The sequence below is a fragment of the Sturnira hondurensis genome, unplaced genomic scaffold, assembly GCF_014824575.4.
Source record: "Sturnira hondurensis isolate 20B ecotype Veracruz unplaced genomic scaffold, ASM1482457v3 Scaffold0002597, whole genome shotgun sequence".
NCBI lineage: Eukaryota > Metazoa > Chordata > Mammalia > Chiroptera > Phyllostomidae > Sturnira > Sturnira hondurensis.
The window spans coordinates 1,294,653-1,314,153 of record NW_028075228.1 but is presented as its reverse complement, the minus strand read 5'-3'; the positions used below and the strand labels follow the sequence as shown (position 1 = coordinate 1,314,153).

Here is a 19,501-nt window from a genome sequence, read left to right as displayed (position 1 = left end):
CTGACCCACAGAAGCCATGCGATGTAACATGATTACTTTAAGCTGCTAAGTTTGGGGAGATTTGTTATGCAATAGAGAACCAGTGTACCTTCTTTGGGGCCACATATTCACCAGGTATTTGGGTGCCTGCCATGTGCCAGAAATGAGTTAAAATAAGGCATAGCACTAATTCTTCATTCACTGGTTTTTCTGCTGCGTGTAGGCACTATGGAATAAAACCATACTCCTCTGTGTTTGGAGACACACATGGTAGAAGTTGGCACCCTACTCCATCTCACTTCTTGAAATCAAAAAACACAGAGAGGTCATTCCAGCTCCAGAATCTCAGGTCCCAGGAGAGGATCTGACTGGCTGGCTCCACACCTCTCCGCGGTGGGGGGGTTGTCATACACTTTGCATTCCATTGTTGGTGGGTAGGAAAGTTTTAAGAAGGTGCTGCTCCCAAAAGGCTTACTCCCTAGGGGTAACAGTGGTCCAGGCAGACCCTGTGTCTGGGCACAGATACTGGCCACAGCACTGGAGAGGGTACTGAGGCCCCTGATGTGTGACATGTCCCCTTCTCGCTGGCTGATCCTAAGGGGTCAATGCGGACCACACTGTTAAGTCCCCAGAGTGCTAACATTTCTGGCCCCTCATTCCATATGAGACAGACTCATTTTACATTCACATTCTAGATCTACAAGACCCCTTGGATGGTCCTTCCAGGATTCAGCTCGTCCTCAGAGCCATATGGGGCTGCTAGGACCCACTCCTGCCTCCAGGCTCTGGCCCTGGGGCTGGCCAACATGACTGCCATGCTGTGCCTGACTCCTTCCTTCCCAGGAGTCCCCTTAAGGTGGATGTGCCTGGCTGTGCATGTCCGTCCCACAGCTGTATGGTGGTCAGGTGGGAAGAGAGTCCCCTCTTTGGGTGGTCTCCTGCACTTCTTACAACCCTGGGACCTGCCTCCAACCCCTTCACACAGCACTGGGATGGCACGAGCCCAGGAAAGCACTCTGTGGTTCCATCGCTTTGTGGGTGGGCAGGTGGCAAGACAAACGAAATGTTGGTGGAGACTGCTCAGCATTTTGGAGGCCCTGAGGATGCCTGCCGGTCACATCCTGACCATCAACTTATTTACAGAGGGCAGGGGCAGGGCCAAAGTGCCAGCAGCCAGAATCGACAAACCTCTTGCAGGTAGGTCCAGCTGCCTTTACCTTTCCAATAGCAGGTGCTTCTTTATTTTCTAAATGTGAAACAGAGAGTGGGGAGCTACCATGCCACTGGGTGAGGAGATAACTCCCTGCCTTCTGATGAGCAGCTGTGAGTCAAGAGATTACACTCCCATTACAGTTCCAGAATCATGCAAGCCTTCCTTCTTTAACGGACAGTAGGCTTCATTTGCAGTGCTCTACTTTGACTCAGGTCAGTTCCTGCCTCCACCCCCTACCACTGTTTTAAGAAATAAATTTTAAGTGATGGCCCACAGCACACAAACAAAACTTTAACAGAGACATGACCTTCAAAATGCTGGCTGCAACCTTCCACACTGCTTTCTGTTCTGCTAATACTTTGCCACTGGCTGGCTGTTCACAAACTAAGGTTCTAGTTCCTGGCACCCTTTGTACACATAGGAAATGGGATGCTTCACCCACCTGTTCCATCAACCTCCAACTTTCTCATTCTTGTCATTTTGCAAGCACCAATGGCACCATCTGACTTTTTTATTAAACTTTTTAAAATAGGTATAATTCATGCTTTTTACAGAAAACTTGAGAAAATAAAGCCCCTTTCTCAGCCCTTACCCTTCCCAAAGGCAAACCCTGTGATTTCTTTTCCTCTCAGATCTGTACGCCCACTTCAGGACCGGAGGAACGGCATTTTTCTGTGATTGGAATCACAATGGCATTGGGACTTGCTTATCTGCCATCAGGCTCTCAAGTCTTCCAACCTAAGCTTTAGGTTTTAAGAATTAACACTTCTTTTAAACTCGGCTAATTTCACAGCAACTCTTTAAAACAAAAACAAGTTTGAGCTATAATTCAAATAATAAAGTTCACTCTTTTAAAAAAGTATATAATTCTAAAAAAAAGAATAAAACAGTATAATTCTGCTTTTTAATGTTCCTCTAATTCCAGAACATTTTTCTTTGAGTTGTACCCGCCTTCCCGCCGCTGGCCCTCGCCAAGTTCACTCTCCAAGTGGGGGGAACTTGGAGAAGTCGCCCACGATCTGGACTTGACTTTCTTTGCCTGTAATACCCGCGCGTAGAGACCTGACTGTCCTAAGGAAGCGCTGAGGCCCAGGACAGGTCGCCCCGCCCACATCACGTGCGCAGCTAGGTCACGTGCACATCCGCAGGACGCGCGCAGGCCTGCCATCTAGCCCAGCGCCCCCTGTGCAGCGCAGTTACTTTTATTGCAATATAATTAAATTTAAGCTGTAAATAGCGTACCATTTTCCTGTGAAACACACTGTATCATATTCCCGGACTGCACTGGTTTGGTGTCCAAGCCCAATCGCGCCACCCCACGCAGACCCCACAAAGGACCTGAAACGTGGAAGGTCAGCGAACCCTCAGTAAGAGCACCGTTGAGACCTGTACGCAGGGTCCGCAAAGCCTGAGAGCGCTCAAGCGCAAAGGGCCGCGACCATTTCCCATCCACCCCCACGCTCATGGTTCCGCCCACTTAGGGGGCGGGGCCACGGGTGGCGGGAGAATCGGAGGGAAGCGCAGCTTCACTTCCGTCTGCTGCTGGTCTCCTGCTTCTCCCTTCCCGCTGTCCGGCTTCCTTTGCCCTGTTCCCGGTCCCAGTCCCGGTCCCCATCCTCTTCATGGCGCAGCGCCGCCTCACCGACTTCTTTGCCCGCCGCCGCCCGGGACCCCGCGCCGCGTTATCGCGTGCCAAGCCTACCTGGGGCACCCCGAGCTCCGCCAAGCCCGCGCCCCATGTCCGGGCTCCCAACTCCGGCGGCAGGCGCAAGCGCGCCCGCCTGCCCGATGAGCCCGCGTGCGACGAGCCCACGCGGGACGAACCCGCGCCGCCCGCGCGCAGGAAGCTGAGGTTGACCGCGGATGTGGTGAGGGTGCAAGGAGACCGGGGCCGTTCGGTGAGGGTGGCAGGCCGGGGAGGGCTTTGCGGAGACACACCCCGGAGGGAGGACACGGACCAGGGGGGTACACCGAGACCCCAAGTGGGAGGACTGGGCACTGGTCTGGGCGGAGAGAACAGATTGGGAGTCACTGCAGTACCTAAGTCCGAGCCACCAGGCCGGCATACTATGGCCACCCTAAGGATTCGCCTTGGAGAGGACTTGAGTGATGGAGAAAAAGTTTCGAGCCGGCGGATCTGACGGATGCTGGGGAGGGCCAGAGCTGAGCAGGCTAGTAAATACCAGGCCCATCTGCCAGGCTAGCTTGGGGGTCAAGCTCTGTAACTCTCCTGAGAAGAACAAAGAGGTGGGTGGGCCAGGTCCTTCCCTTAGTGGAGATGCTTCTATGAGGCCCGGCTGAGGGCAGCAGAAAGTCCTCTTTGTGTAGAGCCAGTACCCCACAGAGTCTTGTCATTTGTTTACCTATGGGGTCCTTTTCCCCAGGTCCCTGGCCCTGGCTCCGCAGAAGCCCCTATTTCCCTGTGCCCTGGCTCCCCAGATGCCCCTAGCTTCCCGGAGGACTCCTCTCTGAGCAAGAAGAAAAAGAAGGTTGCCCTCTCAGCAGGTCAGCTGCCCAGATTGGCGGCACCCCAGGAGGACAAGGTGAGGAGGCTGGACTAAGGGCTGGCGGTGGGCACGGGGTGACTGGCTAGCTGACAGCATCCTGTGTCTGCAGGTTCCCTCAGAAATCACCTTAGAATTTAAGTCGTGCCTGCAGCAGGCCCAGGAGCTGTATGCAAATGCCCAGAGGAGTGATGCTGGGGAACCCAGTGCACTGGAGGCCAATGGGCACTCATCAAGACCAAGGTGAGTTTTAATTTGGGTGGTCAGGCACCCCAAGAAAGGGTAGGCTGGTGGGAGGCCTGGTAGGGGTAGACAGGGCTGGGGCTGCTATGTAAAAGAGCCAGCACAGTCCATAGGGCACTCAGACCCTAAGAGTGCCAGCCAGTCACTAGCTCCCTCACCTCTGTCATCTGCAAGAGGGCTCCAGTTCTTGCCTCAGTGAGCCCTTGTGAATTTCGAATGATGTTGACTGCCAGCTGTTACTGATTCCTGTCCTCAAGTCTGTTCTCCCCAGGTCCTGTGGCCATCATGTGTCTCTTAGTGATAAGGAAACCATGGCTGGGGGTGGCCAGGGTCCTCCCTAGGTGACGGGGCAGGACATGGCAGAGCTGGGTTGGAAACCACCCTTTTCTGAGTCTATCCCTGACAGTGCTTCCCATGGGGAACGGGGCATACAAAGAATTTATAATGTGGTATGCAGTGTGTCATGGGGGGCAGTTTGTAAGCCCCAGCTCTGGGGTATCCCCAGCTGCTTTGCCAGCCATTGGGTCCTGGAGGGGATGTGGGTCTGATGCTTCTCTCAATGCCTGGCTTCCTCCTTGGCAGTGGAGAAAAGGCACCTGCCTATCAGCGCTTCCATGCCCTGGCCCAGCCAGGGCCTCCTGGCCTTGTGTTGCCCTATAAGTACCAAGTGTTGGCTGAGATGTTTCGCAGTATGGACACCATTGTGGGCATGCTCTACAACCGCTTGGAGACTGTGACCTTTGCCAAGGTCAAGAAGGGCGTCCAGGACATGATGCACAAGTGAGTGGAGTCCCTGGGAGGGTAAGGGTCTTGTCATGCAGTGGAGGCGGACCAGCTGTCTGACCTGTGGCCCCCTCATCCCACAGGCGCTTTGAGGAGCACAACGTGGGCCAGATCAAAACCGTGTATCCTGCTTCCTACCACTTCCGCCAGGAGCGCAATATTCCCACGTTCAAGGATAATGTTAAGAGGTCCGATTACCAGCTCACCATTGAGCCACTGTTGGACCAGGGTGAGTGCCATGGGTGCACATGTGGCACTGCAGTTTTGAGCACGGGTGTGAGGTGTTGGGCATGGGGCCCCTGGGCTGAGACCCATGGTTGTGGGGCTTGGTGACTGGGCTTGCCTGGCCCAGGGGCTCAGGCCTGGATTCTTCCTGCAGAGGATGGCAACACAGCCACCCAGCTCACAGCGTCACACCTTCTACGGCGAAGACAGGTCTTCAGCCAGAATCTGGTGGAGCGAGTCCGGGAGCATCACAGGGTGAGCCAGCAGCCCCAAGATAACTAGCTCAGCCATAGCTGTACGAGTTCTCTCCTCTGTGCCGAGTCTTGTGCTCCGTCCCCTCTGTCAGTGCTTATTCTGTCCTGTTGTCAGAGCCCTATTTTACCCAGCAGGAGATGGGCCCGCCTGAGAGGCTGTGTTCTAGAGCTCTCCTCTCAACCACCGGGCCATCATCTCATATGGATGGGGTGGGTGTGGGCTGAATGGGGCTCCTGGTCTGGGCAGGGACCCTGGCCCTAACTCCCACATGAGGGAGGTGGGCTGCCCTAAACACAGGAGCAGGGAGCTCAGAGATGCTGCCTCAAGGTTTAGAAGTCTTGTAATTTCAGTGGGTACTGGTGGGTCCTCTACTCATGCCTGAGGGCACCCAGCTGGGATGGGAACCAGGACAGCCCTGCTACACCCCCAGGCAGAGGAGCCTGGGGTCATCTTGTGCCCCCCTTACTTGGACAGGTATTCCTGGCCTCCCTGAGCCCCCCCATGGTGGTGCCCGATGACCAGCTGACACGCTGGCACCCCCGCTTCAACGTGGATGAAGTGCCTGATATCGAGCCTGCTGAGCTGCCCCAGCCGCCCACCGCTGAGAAGCTGGCCACTGCTCAGGACGTGCTGGCCAGAGCCCGAAGCCTGATGTCGCCGAGGGTGAGGCTGGACCCTTCCCCCAGAGTGGGGTAGCCTGACTCCCAACATGAGCCTTGATGGTAGTAGGATGCGCCCACCATGTTCAGAGTGCTGCCTGCTGATGGGTTTTACCCTAGGGTGCCCAGCACAGGTCTCTGATATTCTGGGGTAAACTTGGGCTGGACATAAGAGGGCTTCGTGGGCAGGGGGTCCATGCAGAGGGGGTGTGAGGGGCCTCCTTTGTGGCTGGGCCAGGAGAGGCTTCTTCTGAGCTCTCCTCTCTGACCTGCCTCAGATGGAGAAGGCCCTGAGTGACTTGGCCCTGCGCACAGCTGAACCCAGCAGCCCCCGGTCCTCCAGCCCAGCACTGCCAGCCACCCCCCCAGCCACTCCACCTGCTCCCATAAAGGGGGTGTCCCAGGACCTGTTGGAGCGGGTGAGTGTTTGGGGGTCCAGGGGTGGGGGTAGTGGGGCCAGCTGCCCACTGACCACTCCCCATGCCCAATGCAGATCCGGGCCAAGGAGATGCAGAAGCAGCTGGCACAGATGACGCGGCATCCAGAGCAGGAGCAGAGGTTGCAGCGGCTCGAGCGGCTACCCGAGCTGGCCCGGGTGCTGCGTAGCATCTTTGTGTCCGAGCGCAAGCCGGCACTTACCATGGAAGTGGCCTGCGCCAGGATGGTGAGCAGCTATCACGTGGCCATGAGCCCAGGTGCGTGCAGGGGCAGGAACCAATCCTTGTGTCCCCGAGTCCCAGTTGAGGGTGGAAACCATTCTCCACACACACTTATGTGCATTGACTGGGCACAGTGTCCTTGAGGTCACCTCCTGAGCCTCCGCCTGGTCACTTTAACCTTGCAGGCTCTTGAGGCAACCTCTCCCTCACAAACCTGGCCTTTGCCCTCAAGATCCCAGGAGACCACCCTCTCCCCTTGAGACTTCTGGTCCCAAAGCTTTAGCGTCTTGGAGGGCTGAGACATGTGACAGGCTCAGTGGGAGAGCCACCTCCTTGGGAAAGTTGTACAGTCACTGCCCTAACTCCAGTCCTTCTGGGGGAAGTGCTGGGGGTGGGGGCGGACACTGGGAGTAGTGCCTGTATGCATCCTCTTACAGATGTGCTCACAGGTCTCCTCTCTCTGCAGGGGAAATGGAGAAACATGTGCAGCTCCTGTCTGAGCTGCTGCCAGACTGGCTTAGCCTGCACCGCATCCGCACGGGCACCTATGTCAAGCTGGACAAGGCTGCCAATCTGGCAGGTGTCACTGAACAGCTGGCTCGCCTTACCCGGGTGGAGGAGGTGCTCTGAGCCTGCTGGCTGTGCACTAACACACATGTGAGCTCAAGGCCTAGCCTGGCCCTGGATGCCTGTTTTATTCTTAAAGAACGTGATGCACTTTGCTTTCCCATTCCTGAGTCTCCATGAGTGTCAGAGGTTTAGCTGAGCTCTGGCTGCAGGGCCTGGGGGAATTCTCTGGCTAGTGTGGGTGATGTGCCCATCACATATAGTATGCTGTCATTAAACTGGTTTCACTTGGCTTTGTCTTTCATTGCATGAAGTGCAGGTGTAGGGTGGCTTTGCTGCCTACCAGAATGGGTTTGGACTGTGTGACTGGCACAATCCCCCAAACCCATGGCGGGATCCTGAGACCAGACTGAACATGTACGGACAAGTCTAGTCCCCAAACAGTAGAGTATAACAACTATTTAGTGCAGAGGTTGTATGTAAATACCATGCTGTTTTTTTTTTAAATCCTCATTCAAGGACATTTTTTCACTGCTTGAGAGAGGGAGAGAAGCATCAATGTGAGTCATTAGTTGCCTCCCATACTTGCCTGGACTGGGGATCGAACCCACAACCCTTTGGTTATGGGATGCTCCAACCAAGCCATACTGGCCAAGGCATAAACAGTATGCCATTTTATGTAAGGGACTTCTAAAGTTTTAGGCCACCAAGTTTGCATCTTCTAATGCAGCAATGGGAAACCAAACCAATTTGAGCAGCACCTGCTTCCTAAATCAGTCTGCTCCCCTACCAGAGAACCATAAATTGCTGTAAATGCCCTGAAAACATGCACATGCAGACCCAGGCCAGCCATGGGGTCCCTGGACCCCTTCCCCACCTCCTGCTCCTGAGGCCCAGATCCCACCCTGGGCACTGAAGAACACCACTGTAGCAAAAGTTGGTCATACATGTTCTCATTTCACCGTAAACGAACCTGAGCAGCCTGGGCTTGGCTTTGCCCTGGGCTATGGGCTCTAGGCCTTTGCACTTCCAGAACCCGCAAGGTCTTTGGATGCTATGTAAAGTCCAGGTGGGCAGTTAGTGCCTGTTGGCAGGCAGTGGAGGCTGGACCTCTTCTTTTCGTAGTTGGTGTGGGCAGGGTATTGGGTCAATCATACTGCACGAGGGAGAAAAAGGGCACAGCCCCCAGCTTCTCTCTGCCCTTCAGTGACGTCAGTTCCACCAAGCTCACGCACTCCAAAACCTCGGCCCGCAGCTGGCTCAGCAGCTCACAGGCTGCACGCATGGTTCCTGGTAGGGCCGGAGAGGAGCAGAGTGAGGTCCCCATGCGGCCTAAGGCACCCAAGGGATTAGGGGAGAAAGGAGCTGGTGTTGCAACAGGCCTCCCTTCTGGCAGGCAGATGAACTAGTGTCAAGGACCTAGTCCACTTCTCACACAGCAAGTCACCCCCACACCTACAAACTTGGGGAGATCCTCACCACCAGTGGCCAGCAGGTCATCCACGACTACCACCTTCTGCCCTGGTTCCAGGGCATCTTTCTGGATTTCCAGGTCAGCCTGTGGATGGGAAGCAAGCATGTGGTTGACACATCTGAGAATAGCCTTGGTGTATAGAGCCCAGGAGCTGACGGGGCTGCCACCTGGCTGTTTCCTGGCTATGTGAACCTGGCCCAGTGTCCCAGCCTGTCTGAGCTCCAATGTCAACTCCGACTAAGGCAACTCTACCCGGTCCATGGCAACAGCCCCCTGCCCTCACCTTCCCATATTCCAGTGTGTAGGAGGCAGACACCGTGGGGCCAGGCAGCTTTCCTCGCTTTCGGATGAGCACACAGCCCAAGCCAAGTTCCTGGGCCAGGGAGGGGCCAAACAGAAAGCCCCGGGAATCCAGGCCTGTTGGAGAGAGCCAAGGTATTAGAAGGCAGCTGTGTGCACAGCAGCATGAGGGTTCCAACGGGCCAGGGCTGGATAATAACAAGAAGTCTCCTCAGTGACTTAGGGTGCTTGACCTTGTTGGTGCCAGCTAAAAGGCCAGTGACATCCATTTGTTTAGAGAAAGTTGACCTAAAAAGTGCAGGGACTGCTGGGTGCTGGAGAGTGGATAGTTAGAGAAGCTGGGACTTTAGACCAGGGATCAAATCCATCCTACATGGTTGAGTAAATTAACCAAGTGACCCTGGGAAAGTCACCTGACCTCTTTTCCAAAACTCAGCTGTATCTCTAATGAAGCTGGTAGTAACTATGAGGCTGGTAGTAACACGACCAGCACAGTACTCTGGTCTTTAACAGCAGCATCTGTTCCAGAAGCTTCTCTAGGAGAGGCAGTGACAGGTCATCTCACAGTGTGCTGAGGCGTGGGGTGAGAGAGGACTTCTGAGAATCCTCTGAGGACCCACACAGGTGAAGAGGGGAACAGCAGCGCTGTGCCCTCAAGGCAGGTGGGTTCCATGGGAGGGTCAGGGGTGGGGCTCCCACAGGGAGATAAGACCCCAGGGCCCTCCCTGATCTCCTTTGCTCTCTTCTGGAGGCCCCATACTGGGTGAAGGGCCTGGCACAGGGTGGGTGCTCAATACTTGTTTGTAGAAGAGGAACAAGATAGTGTGCCCAGCCCAGTGTGTTTTGGTCAGACACTCCCTAGAGATATTTCCTGGAGCTGAAGACTAGGAGCTGGAGACCAGGAACTGGGTGGGGATTGGGGAAGGCTGTCCTCAGCCCCACAGCCCGAAAGGCAGCACCCACCCAGCAGAGGCCATTCCCCAGGCTGCTGAAGGGGCCTGTTACATCTCACAGGGCTGCAAAGTAGTGGGCAGCGGGCCTATCCTTACAGCCCACGCCAGAGTTATTACCCAAGCATCCTGCAGGCTTAGGTAGTAAGTCCCCTGAAGAAGCCCCACCACAAAGACCTCCCCCAGCAGAGGTGGGGCCGCCCCTGCTCTCTCTGCCTGGCTTGGGGGAAAGGAACCCCACACAACCTGACTACTGGGGCTTGGCCCAAACCCAGTGACCCCTCCATTTCATGACTCCGAGCAGGACAGGCGCGCCCTCTGCCCCCCAGCCCCGGACCCTCCACTTGCCCACAATGTAGTCGATCTTGCCCCCATGGGTCTTCTTCAGGTGTTTGGTCAGGAGACTGATGGAAGCGCGGAAGGAGTCCGGGTCCTTCAGGAGGGGAGTGATGTCCCTGGCGCGCAAGCACAGGCTTGCTAACTTGGGGAATGGGTCCCAGCGTGCAGGCGGTGGTACCCTGGGGAGGGTCCCACGGCACCCGACAGCCCCACTCTACGCCCGGGAAAACGCCCCAGGCCGGCGGGTCCCAACGCCCTGCGGTACCCTTACCTAGCCAGGTCCAGCGGGCCCACCCGCGCCCGCACGCACGCACGCAAGCACGCACCTAAACAGCACGCCCGGGATTGGGAAGTCCGGGAAGCTGCGAATGCGCCGCTCAACCAGCTGCAGCTGAGGGTCCGCCATTGCTGCCATTGCTGCCTCCGCACGTGTCCTCGGGCGGGACGGCTGCGGCTGCGCCTGCGCAGGGGCAGACGGGCGCGTGAGGAACGGGCGTATGCTTGGAGGGAAGGTTGGTCCGGAGGCTAGGGGCGGGACTCACTGGCTCCTGTAGGAAGTTCCGAATTTGATGGAATCAGATGCCCTCGGTTTTAAGACCCGTGTTTGTTTATTTTTTTAAGCTCTTTTTAAAAAATCACTTTTTATTTTTCAGTTATAGTTGACATACAGTATTATACTAGTTTTAGGCGCACACCCCTGTGATTAGACATTATATAACATCCCAACAAATCTCAGACCCATCTGACATTGTACATAGTTATTAGAATATTATTGACTGTATTCCCTAGGCTGTGCTTTACATCCCCATGACTATACTGTAACTGCTTATTGTACTTCTAAATTCCTTCACCTTGTTCACCCATCCCCCCAACACTCTCCCATTTGACAATGGTCAAAATGTTCTCTGTATGAGTTTGTGTTCTGCTAGTTCATTTATTTTAATGGTTAGGTTCAATTGTTGATAGATATGTATTTATTGCCATTTTATTCACATTTTAAAAAATATTTTTCCCCTCTCCTTAAAAAAGACTCTTGAATATTTCATGTAATACTAATTCGGTGACGATGAACTCCTTTAGCTTTTGCTTGTTTGGGAAGCTCTGTATCTGTTCTTCCATTCTAAATGATAGCTTTGCTGGGTATTGTAATCTTGATTTTTCACCACTTTGAATATTTCTTGCATTTCCTTCTGTCCTGCAAAGTTTCTGTTGAGAATCAGCTGACAGTCTTATGGGAGCTCCCTTGTAAGTAATTAACTGCTTTTCTCTTGCTGCTTTAAAGGTTCTCTTTAACCTTTGGCACTTTAGTTATGATGTGTCATTGCGTGGGCCTCTTTGGGTTCATCTTGTTTGGGACTTTCTGTGCTTCCTGGACTTGTATGTCTATTTGCTTCACCAGGTTAGGGAAGTTTTCTATTATTTTTAGAAACCCTCACCCAAGGATATTTTTACTGATTTTGAGAGAGAGAGAGAAAGAGGGAGGGAAACATTAATGTGAGAGGGAAATATGCCTCCCTTATGTGCCCTGACTGGGGATCAAACCTGCAGACTTTTGGTGTATGGGACAATGCTCCAACCAACTGAGCCACCTGGCCAGGAATTTCTGTCATTTTTTCAAATAGTTTTTCAATTTCTTGCTAGCGCTCTTGTCCTTCTGGCACCCCCCTTATGCATATTTTGGCTTGAAGTTGTCCCAGAGGCCCCTTATACTATCCTCACATTTAAAATTTTTTTTTCTTTTTACTGTTTTGATGATTTTTTTGGCTTCCTTATATTCCAAATCATTGATCTGATTCTTGGCATCATCTACTCCACTGTTGATTCCTTGTAAATTATTCTTAATTTCAGTTAGTGTATCCTTCATTTCTGAGAAACCATTTTTTATGGTTTCTATGTTATTTTTCATACTGTTAAGGTTCTCACTAAGTTCCTCGAACATCCTTATAACCAGTATTTCAAATTTTGTATCTGGTAGTTTGCTTGCCTCCATTTAGTTTTGTTTTCTGGAGAGTTCTTCTGTTCTTTCATTTGGGACCTGTTTCTTTGTCTTTGCATTTTGCCCGCTTCCCTCTGTTTGTTTTTATGTATCATGTAGAGCTGCTTCATCTCCTGGACTTGGAATGGCCTTATGCAGTAGGTGTCCTGTAGCACCCCGTGGTTCAGCCTACCCAGTCACCCGAGCTGGGTGTTCCAGGTGCATGTGTGTGCACTGTCCTGTTGTAGTTGAACCTTGATTGCTGTGTCACTGGGAGGGATGACCCTTCAGGCCAGTCAATCATCTGTAAGGAACATGTCATTGGCGGAGGTGGTGGGGTTGTGAGCTGGCATGGTCTGAGGGTACACTGGCTCTGGGGCCTACTGGGAGATGCAAAGTCAGCTACTGCCTGTGCCCTGCCTTGGGCCACCCAGCATGAGCTCCAGAGCAACCTGCAGATGGCTGCTACTTGTGTTGGGCTTGGAGGAGTTCAAGAGAGGCCAAGCTGTGAACCAAGACCAGCTGCTGCTAATGCCGGGCCTAGGGCCACTTAGCAAGAGGTTAGTGGTATGCTTGTTTGAATGATTTTAGGAAAGTCCAAAGCATGAGGCCAAAGAGGCCAGCTGTACGGGAAAGCCAAGGGAAATGACCTGGATGAGCCTACAAGTTGGATGGGGCGGGTTCTCGGGAAATCACCACGGTGGGGTAAACTGTGTGAGGCAAGTTGATGGAGACTCAGATATGGTGCCTACCTGTCAACTCAGTGTTTGGGGTGGGGGGGCCTCATAAATGAACAGTGGCCTCTGCCAGCAATTTTGTTTGGCAGAAAGCTGCCCCCTCCCAACTCTTGCCCTGATTCTAGACAATTCAGTTCCTCCCTGTATGTCTCTGGTTCCTTTCCGGTTGCTGCCCCAGGGCTGGAGCTCAGAGGGAGTGAGTCTGAGTAAGTCTGAGAGTGATCCTTTTAAGAGGAACTGCCTGGAACTCCAGAAGCCCTTTGTTTCCCTCAGCCACAATCCCTGCTGGTTTTTTACAGCTGGAAGTTGTGGGGACTTGTCTTTCTGGCACTGGAACCCTGGGCTGGGGGGTCTGGTGTGGGGCTGGGACTTCCTTGCTCCTCAAGGGGAACCTCTGCAGCCAAGGTATCCCTCCCAATTTTCTCGCCACACATGGGTGTGGGTCCATCCTGGACAGCATCTCTGCCCTTCTCCGCCCCTTCTTCTGGTCTCCAAGTGGCTTCTTCTTGAAATCCCTAGTGCAGGACTTCCATTTAGCTAGATTTTAGGTGGTTCTACATGATAGCTGTTCAGTAGTTCAGTTGTATTTTTGATGTATTTTGATGTGGGAAGATTCGAGTATCCATTTACCTATGTTACCATCTTTACCAGAAGTTGCCTAATTATTCTCCTACCCTGAACACACACATCCTGCCTCAGGGGCTTTTGTGTGGGGTCAAGGTGCAAGTCAAAGTGGATGGGCTGGATTTGGGGGGAAACCCTAGCTTGTTTTGGCCTTCCTGAGCGTGTCTGGCAGGCCGTTTGGAAGCTTTGGCAGGGACCCCCAAGGCCAGGGGCAGATGTATTCTGGTCCTGCCATACTCTCGGTATGTGCCCTTCTTGCTGCTGCTGTGCTCTGCCCTTCCTGACATCCCTGAGAGTCTGGCTGATCTCCTGCTGAGAGGTCCAAGGGGGTGGACACATGGGTGTGGCACGCAGGCAGGTGGCAGTGGACACTGAAGACGCATGTACAGACACGTGCAGGAGTGGTCTGGGCCTTCCCTCTAGGAGCACTGGGGCAAATGAGGACGGAAGCAAGGAGGTGTACGGAGCAGGAGAGCAGTGCTGTACAATAGCCTGGAGGGGAGGGCCAGAGTTGGTGCACAGTTCAGGGAGGACCAGAGAGCCTGGGTTGGGTTGGCCTGGCCAGGGAAGTACCCAAACTAGTGGTGGAGGCCTGAACATAGGGTGCTTGGTGCCTGGCTTGGGGTGGGGTTTGGAGTAGGAGGAAGACCTTGCCAGCCTTTCTGCGGAGGGGGCAAGAGAGAGGTTGGAATGCTTGGCTTGGCCGGAGGCCCACCCCTGAGAGCGAGGCACTTGTGTCTGTGGAGGAGGCTAAGGGGGCACCACTGAAGCCCCCCACCATGGTACCCTTGGGACAATTCCCCTAAAACACAATTTCAGTTTAGAAAACAAGAGCTAAAATGCCTGTTACTTTATTCTGAAACTGTTTTCTTCCTAATTTCCTGACTTATAGCAGTTACAGTTTGGGCAGATAATCACTGCAGGTGTGAAAAGCTGCTCAATGGAAGGAGCTCCACATGCCTTCAAGGGAGCAACCTTGGAGTCTGCACTTGGTTGCTTGGCCTCTTCTGATCCCGACCCGTGCTTTGCCGCACCAGGCACCAAGGGGAGGCGGGCAGTCAGGATGCCTGTGAGGGAGACACACACCTCACAGTGTGCTGGAGTCCAGGGTCTAGATCCCTATGGAAGGTGGAAAACCGAGGGTGCCAACATCGAATCCCAGGGAAGCAGCAGCATCAGTGGTCCCCAGTGGGTGGGGCAGGCCTTGGCTATGCAGGATCCAGGTCAGGGAGGCCCTCTGCCTCCCCAGGTGGTGTGGTGCAGGGAGGTGGGGCCAGGATCTCTCCGTGCTGCACCAAGGGGCTCAGCACAGGATTGGCACAGCCTCCCTTGACACTAGTGTTGAAGTGCTTGAGCTGACAGGCCAGGGCATCCACAGCGAGTCATGCCCTCCGGGTCCTGGGATGAAGGCCAGGCCTGCACAAGCCAGTCTAAAGGTGGTAAGAGCCAAGTGGGGGGAAGAGACAGGTGGGAGGACTGAGACCTGTAGGCAGCACGGCGTTCAGCTGAGGTTGATGTAGGGCTCAAGGCAGCAGGGCCAGGTGGGCCAGGAAGAGGGCTGAGGAGTGACTTCAGGGCCAGACAGTGTAGCCTTGCAGGTCCAGCTGCAGGCTTCAGGTGACATTCCTCTGGTGGTGGCAGGGCAAAGGGCTGCTGAGGGTCTTCCAGTATGGGAGCCAGATCCTCCTACCTCCAGGCACTTGCAGGGCCAGTGGGAGGGCCTAGGTCTGCACAGGTGCTAGTGGGTCCAGGAGCACTTCTCAGGGTCAGACTCTGGGGGTGTCAAGCACTTCCCTAACTTTTCACAGCCTGGGGGTGCCCAGTTCTGCAAAATGAAAATTCAGAAGGAGAATGTACAGTTATTCAACATTGAGCACTTCTGGACTCAGCAGGTTCTAGATGGCTCCCTCGCCTGGCCCCTGACCCAGCCTATTTGATGGCTGCGGCACGGAAGCCACCACTGTCTCCACTGCAAACTAGGTGATGTCAGGAGGCGCCCCCCCCTTTCCTGAAGGCCCATAAGGGCAAGAGTGTTAGGCCTTATAGTGTGAGTGGCCACTGGGTGGGTGGGGCCTGCCCTCAGCCCTCTGTTACCAAAGGGGACTGTCTGCTAGCTGCCCCAACGCCTGGCCATGTTCCCAAGCAGATCCAAGGCCAGGGCCTGCACATAGCCTGCTGTGATGGAGAAGGAACTCTGTGCTCCAGCAGGGCCTCCATACTGTTAGGGTGAGCGGGGACAGGAGGAAGCTCCGCTGGACTTTGCCAAGACGGACATCCTCACAGTAACCTGAGTCCGAGGAAGAGACCACTAATGCTATATCGCTGCTTTGTTCAGAGGGCACCAACCCCCAGCTCCCACGGGGAGCCAACGAAAATAAAACCCCACTACACTCCCTGCTTGGGCGCGACTTCCCTGGCCCGGTTTTGCAGACCAGGGAACCTCGCCCGGGTGCACAAACCCCAGTAAAGCTCTTTATTGCGTACTTTATGGCTGATTGGCATTTCTTTCTCGGCGGAGCCTAAGAAAACCTCTCACATACACCTCCCTAGGCTCCATACACCTCTGCACGATTCCCCACAGAGAGCTCTCTACTTGTCAGGAAGCCCTTCTCCAGTGGAGAGCCAGCCTGTTCCAGTGCAGCCCTAGCCCAGCTGTATACTTTGACATCTGGACTTACTTTATGTGGCCCTATTTTTCCTGGCAACACAGAGAGAGAGAGAGACCCATAACCTTAAGAGGGGGTCTTCCTGGTTTTGCCATGTCCCCTAGTGTCCAGGGGTTGTTCCTGTGCTCAGAATCACTGGGGCAATACCCTGGGACAGGATCTTTGGTCTGAGTGTTAATGAGTTGGAGCATCAATAATAGCGAAAGCTCTCTTCTGCCCTGGTGGCCAGTGTGGGGAGGGGCTGGCCATCTGTGTCCAGCCAGGTGTGCATGAGGAAGCGGTCTCTGATTTTTCAGGTAGAGCAGAGAGGGCAGCAAGTTCCTGCAGAATAGATTCTGGGCCCAGCATGTGAGTCTGGGAGTTTGGGAGGGCCAGTGCCTTGGGGCAGGCAGGACAGCCGCCCCTGCTCAAGGGCCTCGCAGGGCTGCATGGGACTCGGCTTGTCAGCCCAGAGGTGAGCTTGAGGGTGGAAGTGTGTGGGAGAGTCCAGGGCTGAGCTGAGGGGTCCAGAAGTGAGGAGAGCCCAGTACAGAGCTGGGGGGCTGGGTATATGAGGCCCAGGGCTAAGCTGGGGGGCTGGAAGAGTGTGTGTGGGGGGTTCAGGGCTTAGCTGGAGGGCCTGGAAACATGGTGGGGAGGGTGGAAGTATGGGGGCCCTGGCAGAGGTTGGGGTTATGTGTGAAGGGGGGCCAAGAACAGAGTAGGACCTTTCCTCCATCCAGGGATTGAGGAGGGCCAGAGGTATGGACAGTACAAGTGAGGGACCCCTCATGCTGCACACACACCCTCGTGTGCTCACACACATGTAAATCCACACACCTCCCCAGTGACTGCTCATTTTAAGTCTGTAGGCTGACCCACATTGTTCCAACTTGTCTTCCTTCACGTCTGACGTATGAGGGGGTTCCCCACTTTCTCCCATTCCACGGGTGGTCAGACTGTGGCAGTTCCTGCAGTGGCCAGTAGATGGCAGCAGTGCCCGGCCAGGTCAGCCTTCTCCCCTCTCTCCCCTCCCAACCCCTCTCCTTTCTTTAGTCACTAAGACTCTTCTTTCCCAGTCATTGGGACTCTGCCTGCAGCCAAATGGCAGTCACCAATGGGAGATGGTGTGTTGGGGGTGGGGACAGTACCACTTTCACAGACAAACAAGCCAGGGCGTGCAGACCCCACAGCACTTTCACGGTTCTGGGGACGCCCCACACAGGAATTGCACCCTCCCAACATCAATAGCCATGTATAAGTATAAGCCACTTGCCATGACCGCCTGGTTGCACACATTGAGCTGGGGCTGCCCAGGGACCAAGGCCTCCTGGTGCTGCTGAGCCACTGGGATGATCCTGTGGAGGACGTTCAGGTACTCGGTGCTGGCAAAGCTGGAGACGAGAGAGCACCAGACCAGTGAGGCAGGGAGGGCCGTGACAGGGTGGTGGGGCAGGACACCCAGTTAAGCTACCACCTAGGCTACAAAGAGGCCTGGGGACCAGGAGGCCCAGATCCATTTCTCTCAGGGGTGGCTGGCCCTGCCACGACTGCCGCATCTCAGCCGTTCTGACACTGTTGCTGCCAGGCCAGCCCAGCTCCTCAGGCCTCCCCACCAGACTGGTGCCCCTGCTACTGGCTGCACTCCTTCCACACACAGCCCCCAAGCTATTCAAGTAGGTCCCAGGCAAGTTTCATGTCTTTCCAGGATCCATGGCCAAAGGCGCTGGAAAAGAGGGGCTTAACCAGGTGCAGCAGTGCGGGGACAAGGCCTCTCTAAACACAGTGCGAGCACACGTGGGAAGCTCCAGGAGGCTCTGCACTCAGCCCTACACAGTTCCGGCCCAGGCGGTGGCTTCAGGGTCTTCTTGCCCAGAACTGTGCCCTCTAAGTGACCCTGGGCAAGTCATGTCCCAACCCATGGCTTCCTCTTTTGGAGCCCAGGAAGGAGGTGCCATGAGCTTGTGAGAGGGTAAGGGGTGTCAGTGGGTCCCCAAGGGGGCGTCCAATTATTGCTGGGGGAATAACTCTGAATGCCACAGCATCCCTGCGCAGTGACAGTGTGGATCTAAGGAGGGCCCTCTCAGGTGGGCGAGCTCCACACATCTTCACTCTGAGCAGCAGGTGCCATGACCTCACATTTCTGGGACTGTGGAGACAGCGAAGTAGTGCCTTCTGGCACACCCACAGCCAGTGAGGGGCAGGCGCAGCATTTGCACCAAGGCTTGTCCACCTCGCCCTGCTCACTGCATTGACCTCCAGGCGGATGTCTGACTCTGAAAGGCCACACTGTGAGCATCGCCATAGGGCAGGGCTGTCAGAGGCTCAGCTGCCACTTCTGTCCTCATGACCTCGAGGGATCCTGAGCCTGGGTGTAAAGGCTCGCTCCAGCCGTGGGGGCATCAGCAAGGTGGGCTAAAGACTTGGAGGCCGCTCGGGCAGGAATGTGTGCACCGACCAGTCTACCTATAAAAAAGCCCTGGTGGCCAGTGACTGGGGGATACAATTTCATCCATGGCATCGGCCCTCTATGTTTCTTCTCCATGGTCCCAGCTGCTGAGCTGGACGAAGCTCCAATAGAGCAAGGTGCTGTTGAGGGATCCCCCAGGGCTCCCCAATAGCATGGAGAGGCCCCATCTGACCCTCAGTGGATCTTTCTGGGCTGGCGGTGCTACCGTCCAGGTCCTCAGTGCTGCTTGTCAACAGAAGAGGGTGGCCATGTGGAGAAGTCACCCTCCACTCAGGCCATCCCCAAGAGCAGCTTGGGGCAGGGGTCATGTTTGTCACTGGGCCACAGGGAGCAGGGAGACAAATGGGGGAGATGGGGGCACCTGGGGAGGAAAGGCCACAACACGTGTGCTCCATGTGGAAAGCTGCAACACAGGTTTCAGAGCTCCACGGGGAGGGGAGGCCCCTCGCTTCCCTTCCTGCGTTCATGCGTCTCCAGCGTCCACAGCATGCTGTCTCTGCTAGAAAACTCAGCACGTTGGCATGTGCTTGCACTGGTTGGGCCTGGCTAACATTGCCTTGGCAGCTTCAAGGCCTCCTTGTGCCCTGCTCACCTGAGGGGGTACCTCTCCCCTGGGTCTCGTCCCAAGTGGAAGATGAGAGGCAGCTTCGTGTGCTCCTCCAGCCTGTGGGTGGTGACTCCTGAGACATTCTGTCCGGGGCAGAAATCAACCCCCTGAAACGAGAGGCAGGGAAGGCAGGTGAGCGCTGTCTCAGAGGGAGCGCCTGCCACGAGGCCGGGCAGTCCGACCTGAACGAGTCCGAGTGGCAAAGACCCAGGCAGGCCAGAGGGTGGGTCCTACAGGGCGGAGCCCTCCTGCCACCCCTGGTCCCAGGGGTGCCGAGCAGTTATGCCTGTGTA

The 19,501-nt window shown here is 55.0% G+C and overlaps 3 protein-coding genes across 4 annotated transcripts in view; 1 reads left to right on the top strand and 2 right to left on the bottom strand.

The window, feature by feature from the left end:
• Window positions 1-2,365: 2,365 nt before the first annotated feature.
• On the top strand, window positions 2,366-7,379 carry CDT1 (chromatin licensing and DNA replication factor 1). 2 transcript variants are annotated; one of them, XM_037040177.1, is made up of 10 exons: window positions 2,366-3,060; window positions 3,577-3,735; window positions 3,809-3,939; window positions 4,522-4,719; window positions 4,806-4,951; window positions 5,102-5,202; window positions 5,677-5,865; window positions 6,140-6,280; window positions 6,355-6,556; window positions 6,987-7,379. In XM_037040177.1, exons 1-10 carry the CDS (start codon window positions 2,815-2,817, stop codon window positions 7,148-7,150), a joined length of 1,677 nt encoding a protein of 558 aa, XP_036896072.1. In that variant the 5' UTR covers window positions 2,366-2,814; the 3' UTR covers window positions 7,151-7,379. The 2 variants fall into 2 exon arrangements, with proteins under 2 accessions (XP_036896072.1, XP_036896073.1); XM_037040178.1 differs by having other exon boundaries at window positions 2,366-3,062; window positions 3,603-3,735.
• Window positions 7,380-8,015: 636 nt separating this feature from the next.
• Window positions 8,016-10,618, bottom strand: APRT (adenine phosphoribosyltransferase). Its single transcript, XM_037040176.1, has 5 exons — window positions 10,477-10,618; window positions 10,160-10,266; window positions 8,845-8,978; window positions 8,567-8,645; window positions 8,016-8,377 (listed from the first exon to the last, which is right to left on the bottom strand). The coding sequence occupies exons 1-5, from the start codon at window positions 10,563-10,565 to the stop codon at window positions 8,235-8,237; spliced, it is 552 nt and encodes a 183-aa protein (XP_036896071.1). The 5' UTR covers window positions 10,566-10,618; the 3' UTR covers window positions 8,016-8,234.
• Window positions 10,619-14,321: 3,703 nt separating this feature from the next.
• Window positions 14,322-19,501, bottom strand: part of GALNS (galactosamine (N-acetyl)-6-sulfatase) — a 32,721-nt gene continuing 27,541 nt past the window's right edge. The window contains exons 12-14 of the mRNA XM_037040171.1: window positions 19,194-19,315; window positions 17,408-17,525; window positions 14,322-15,311 (exon numbers count right to left, since the gene is read on the bottom strand). Coding sequence (XP_036896066.1) covers window positions 15,225-15,311; window positions 17,408-17,525; window positions 19,194-19,315 — 327 coding nt within the window. The 3' untranslated portion in view covers window positions 14,322-15,224. The remainder of the gene's footprint in view (window positions 15,312-17,407; window positions 17,526-19,193; window positions 19,316-19,501) is intronic.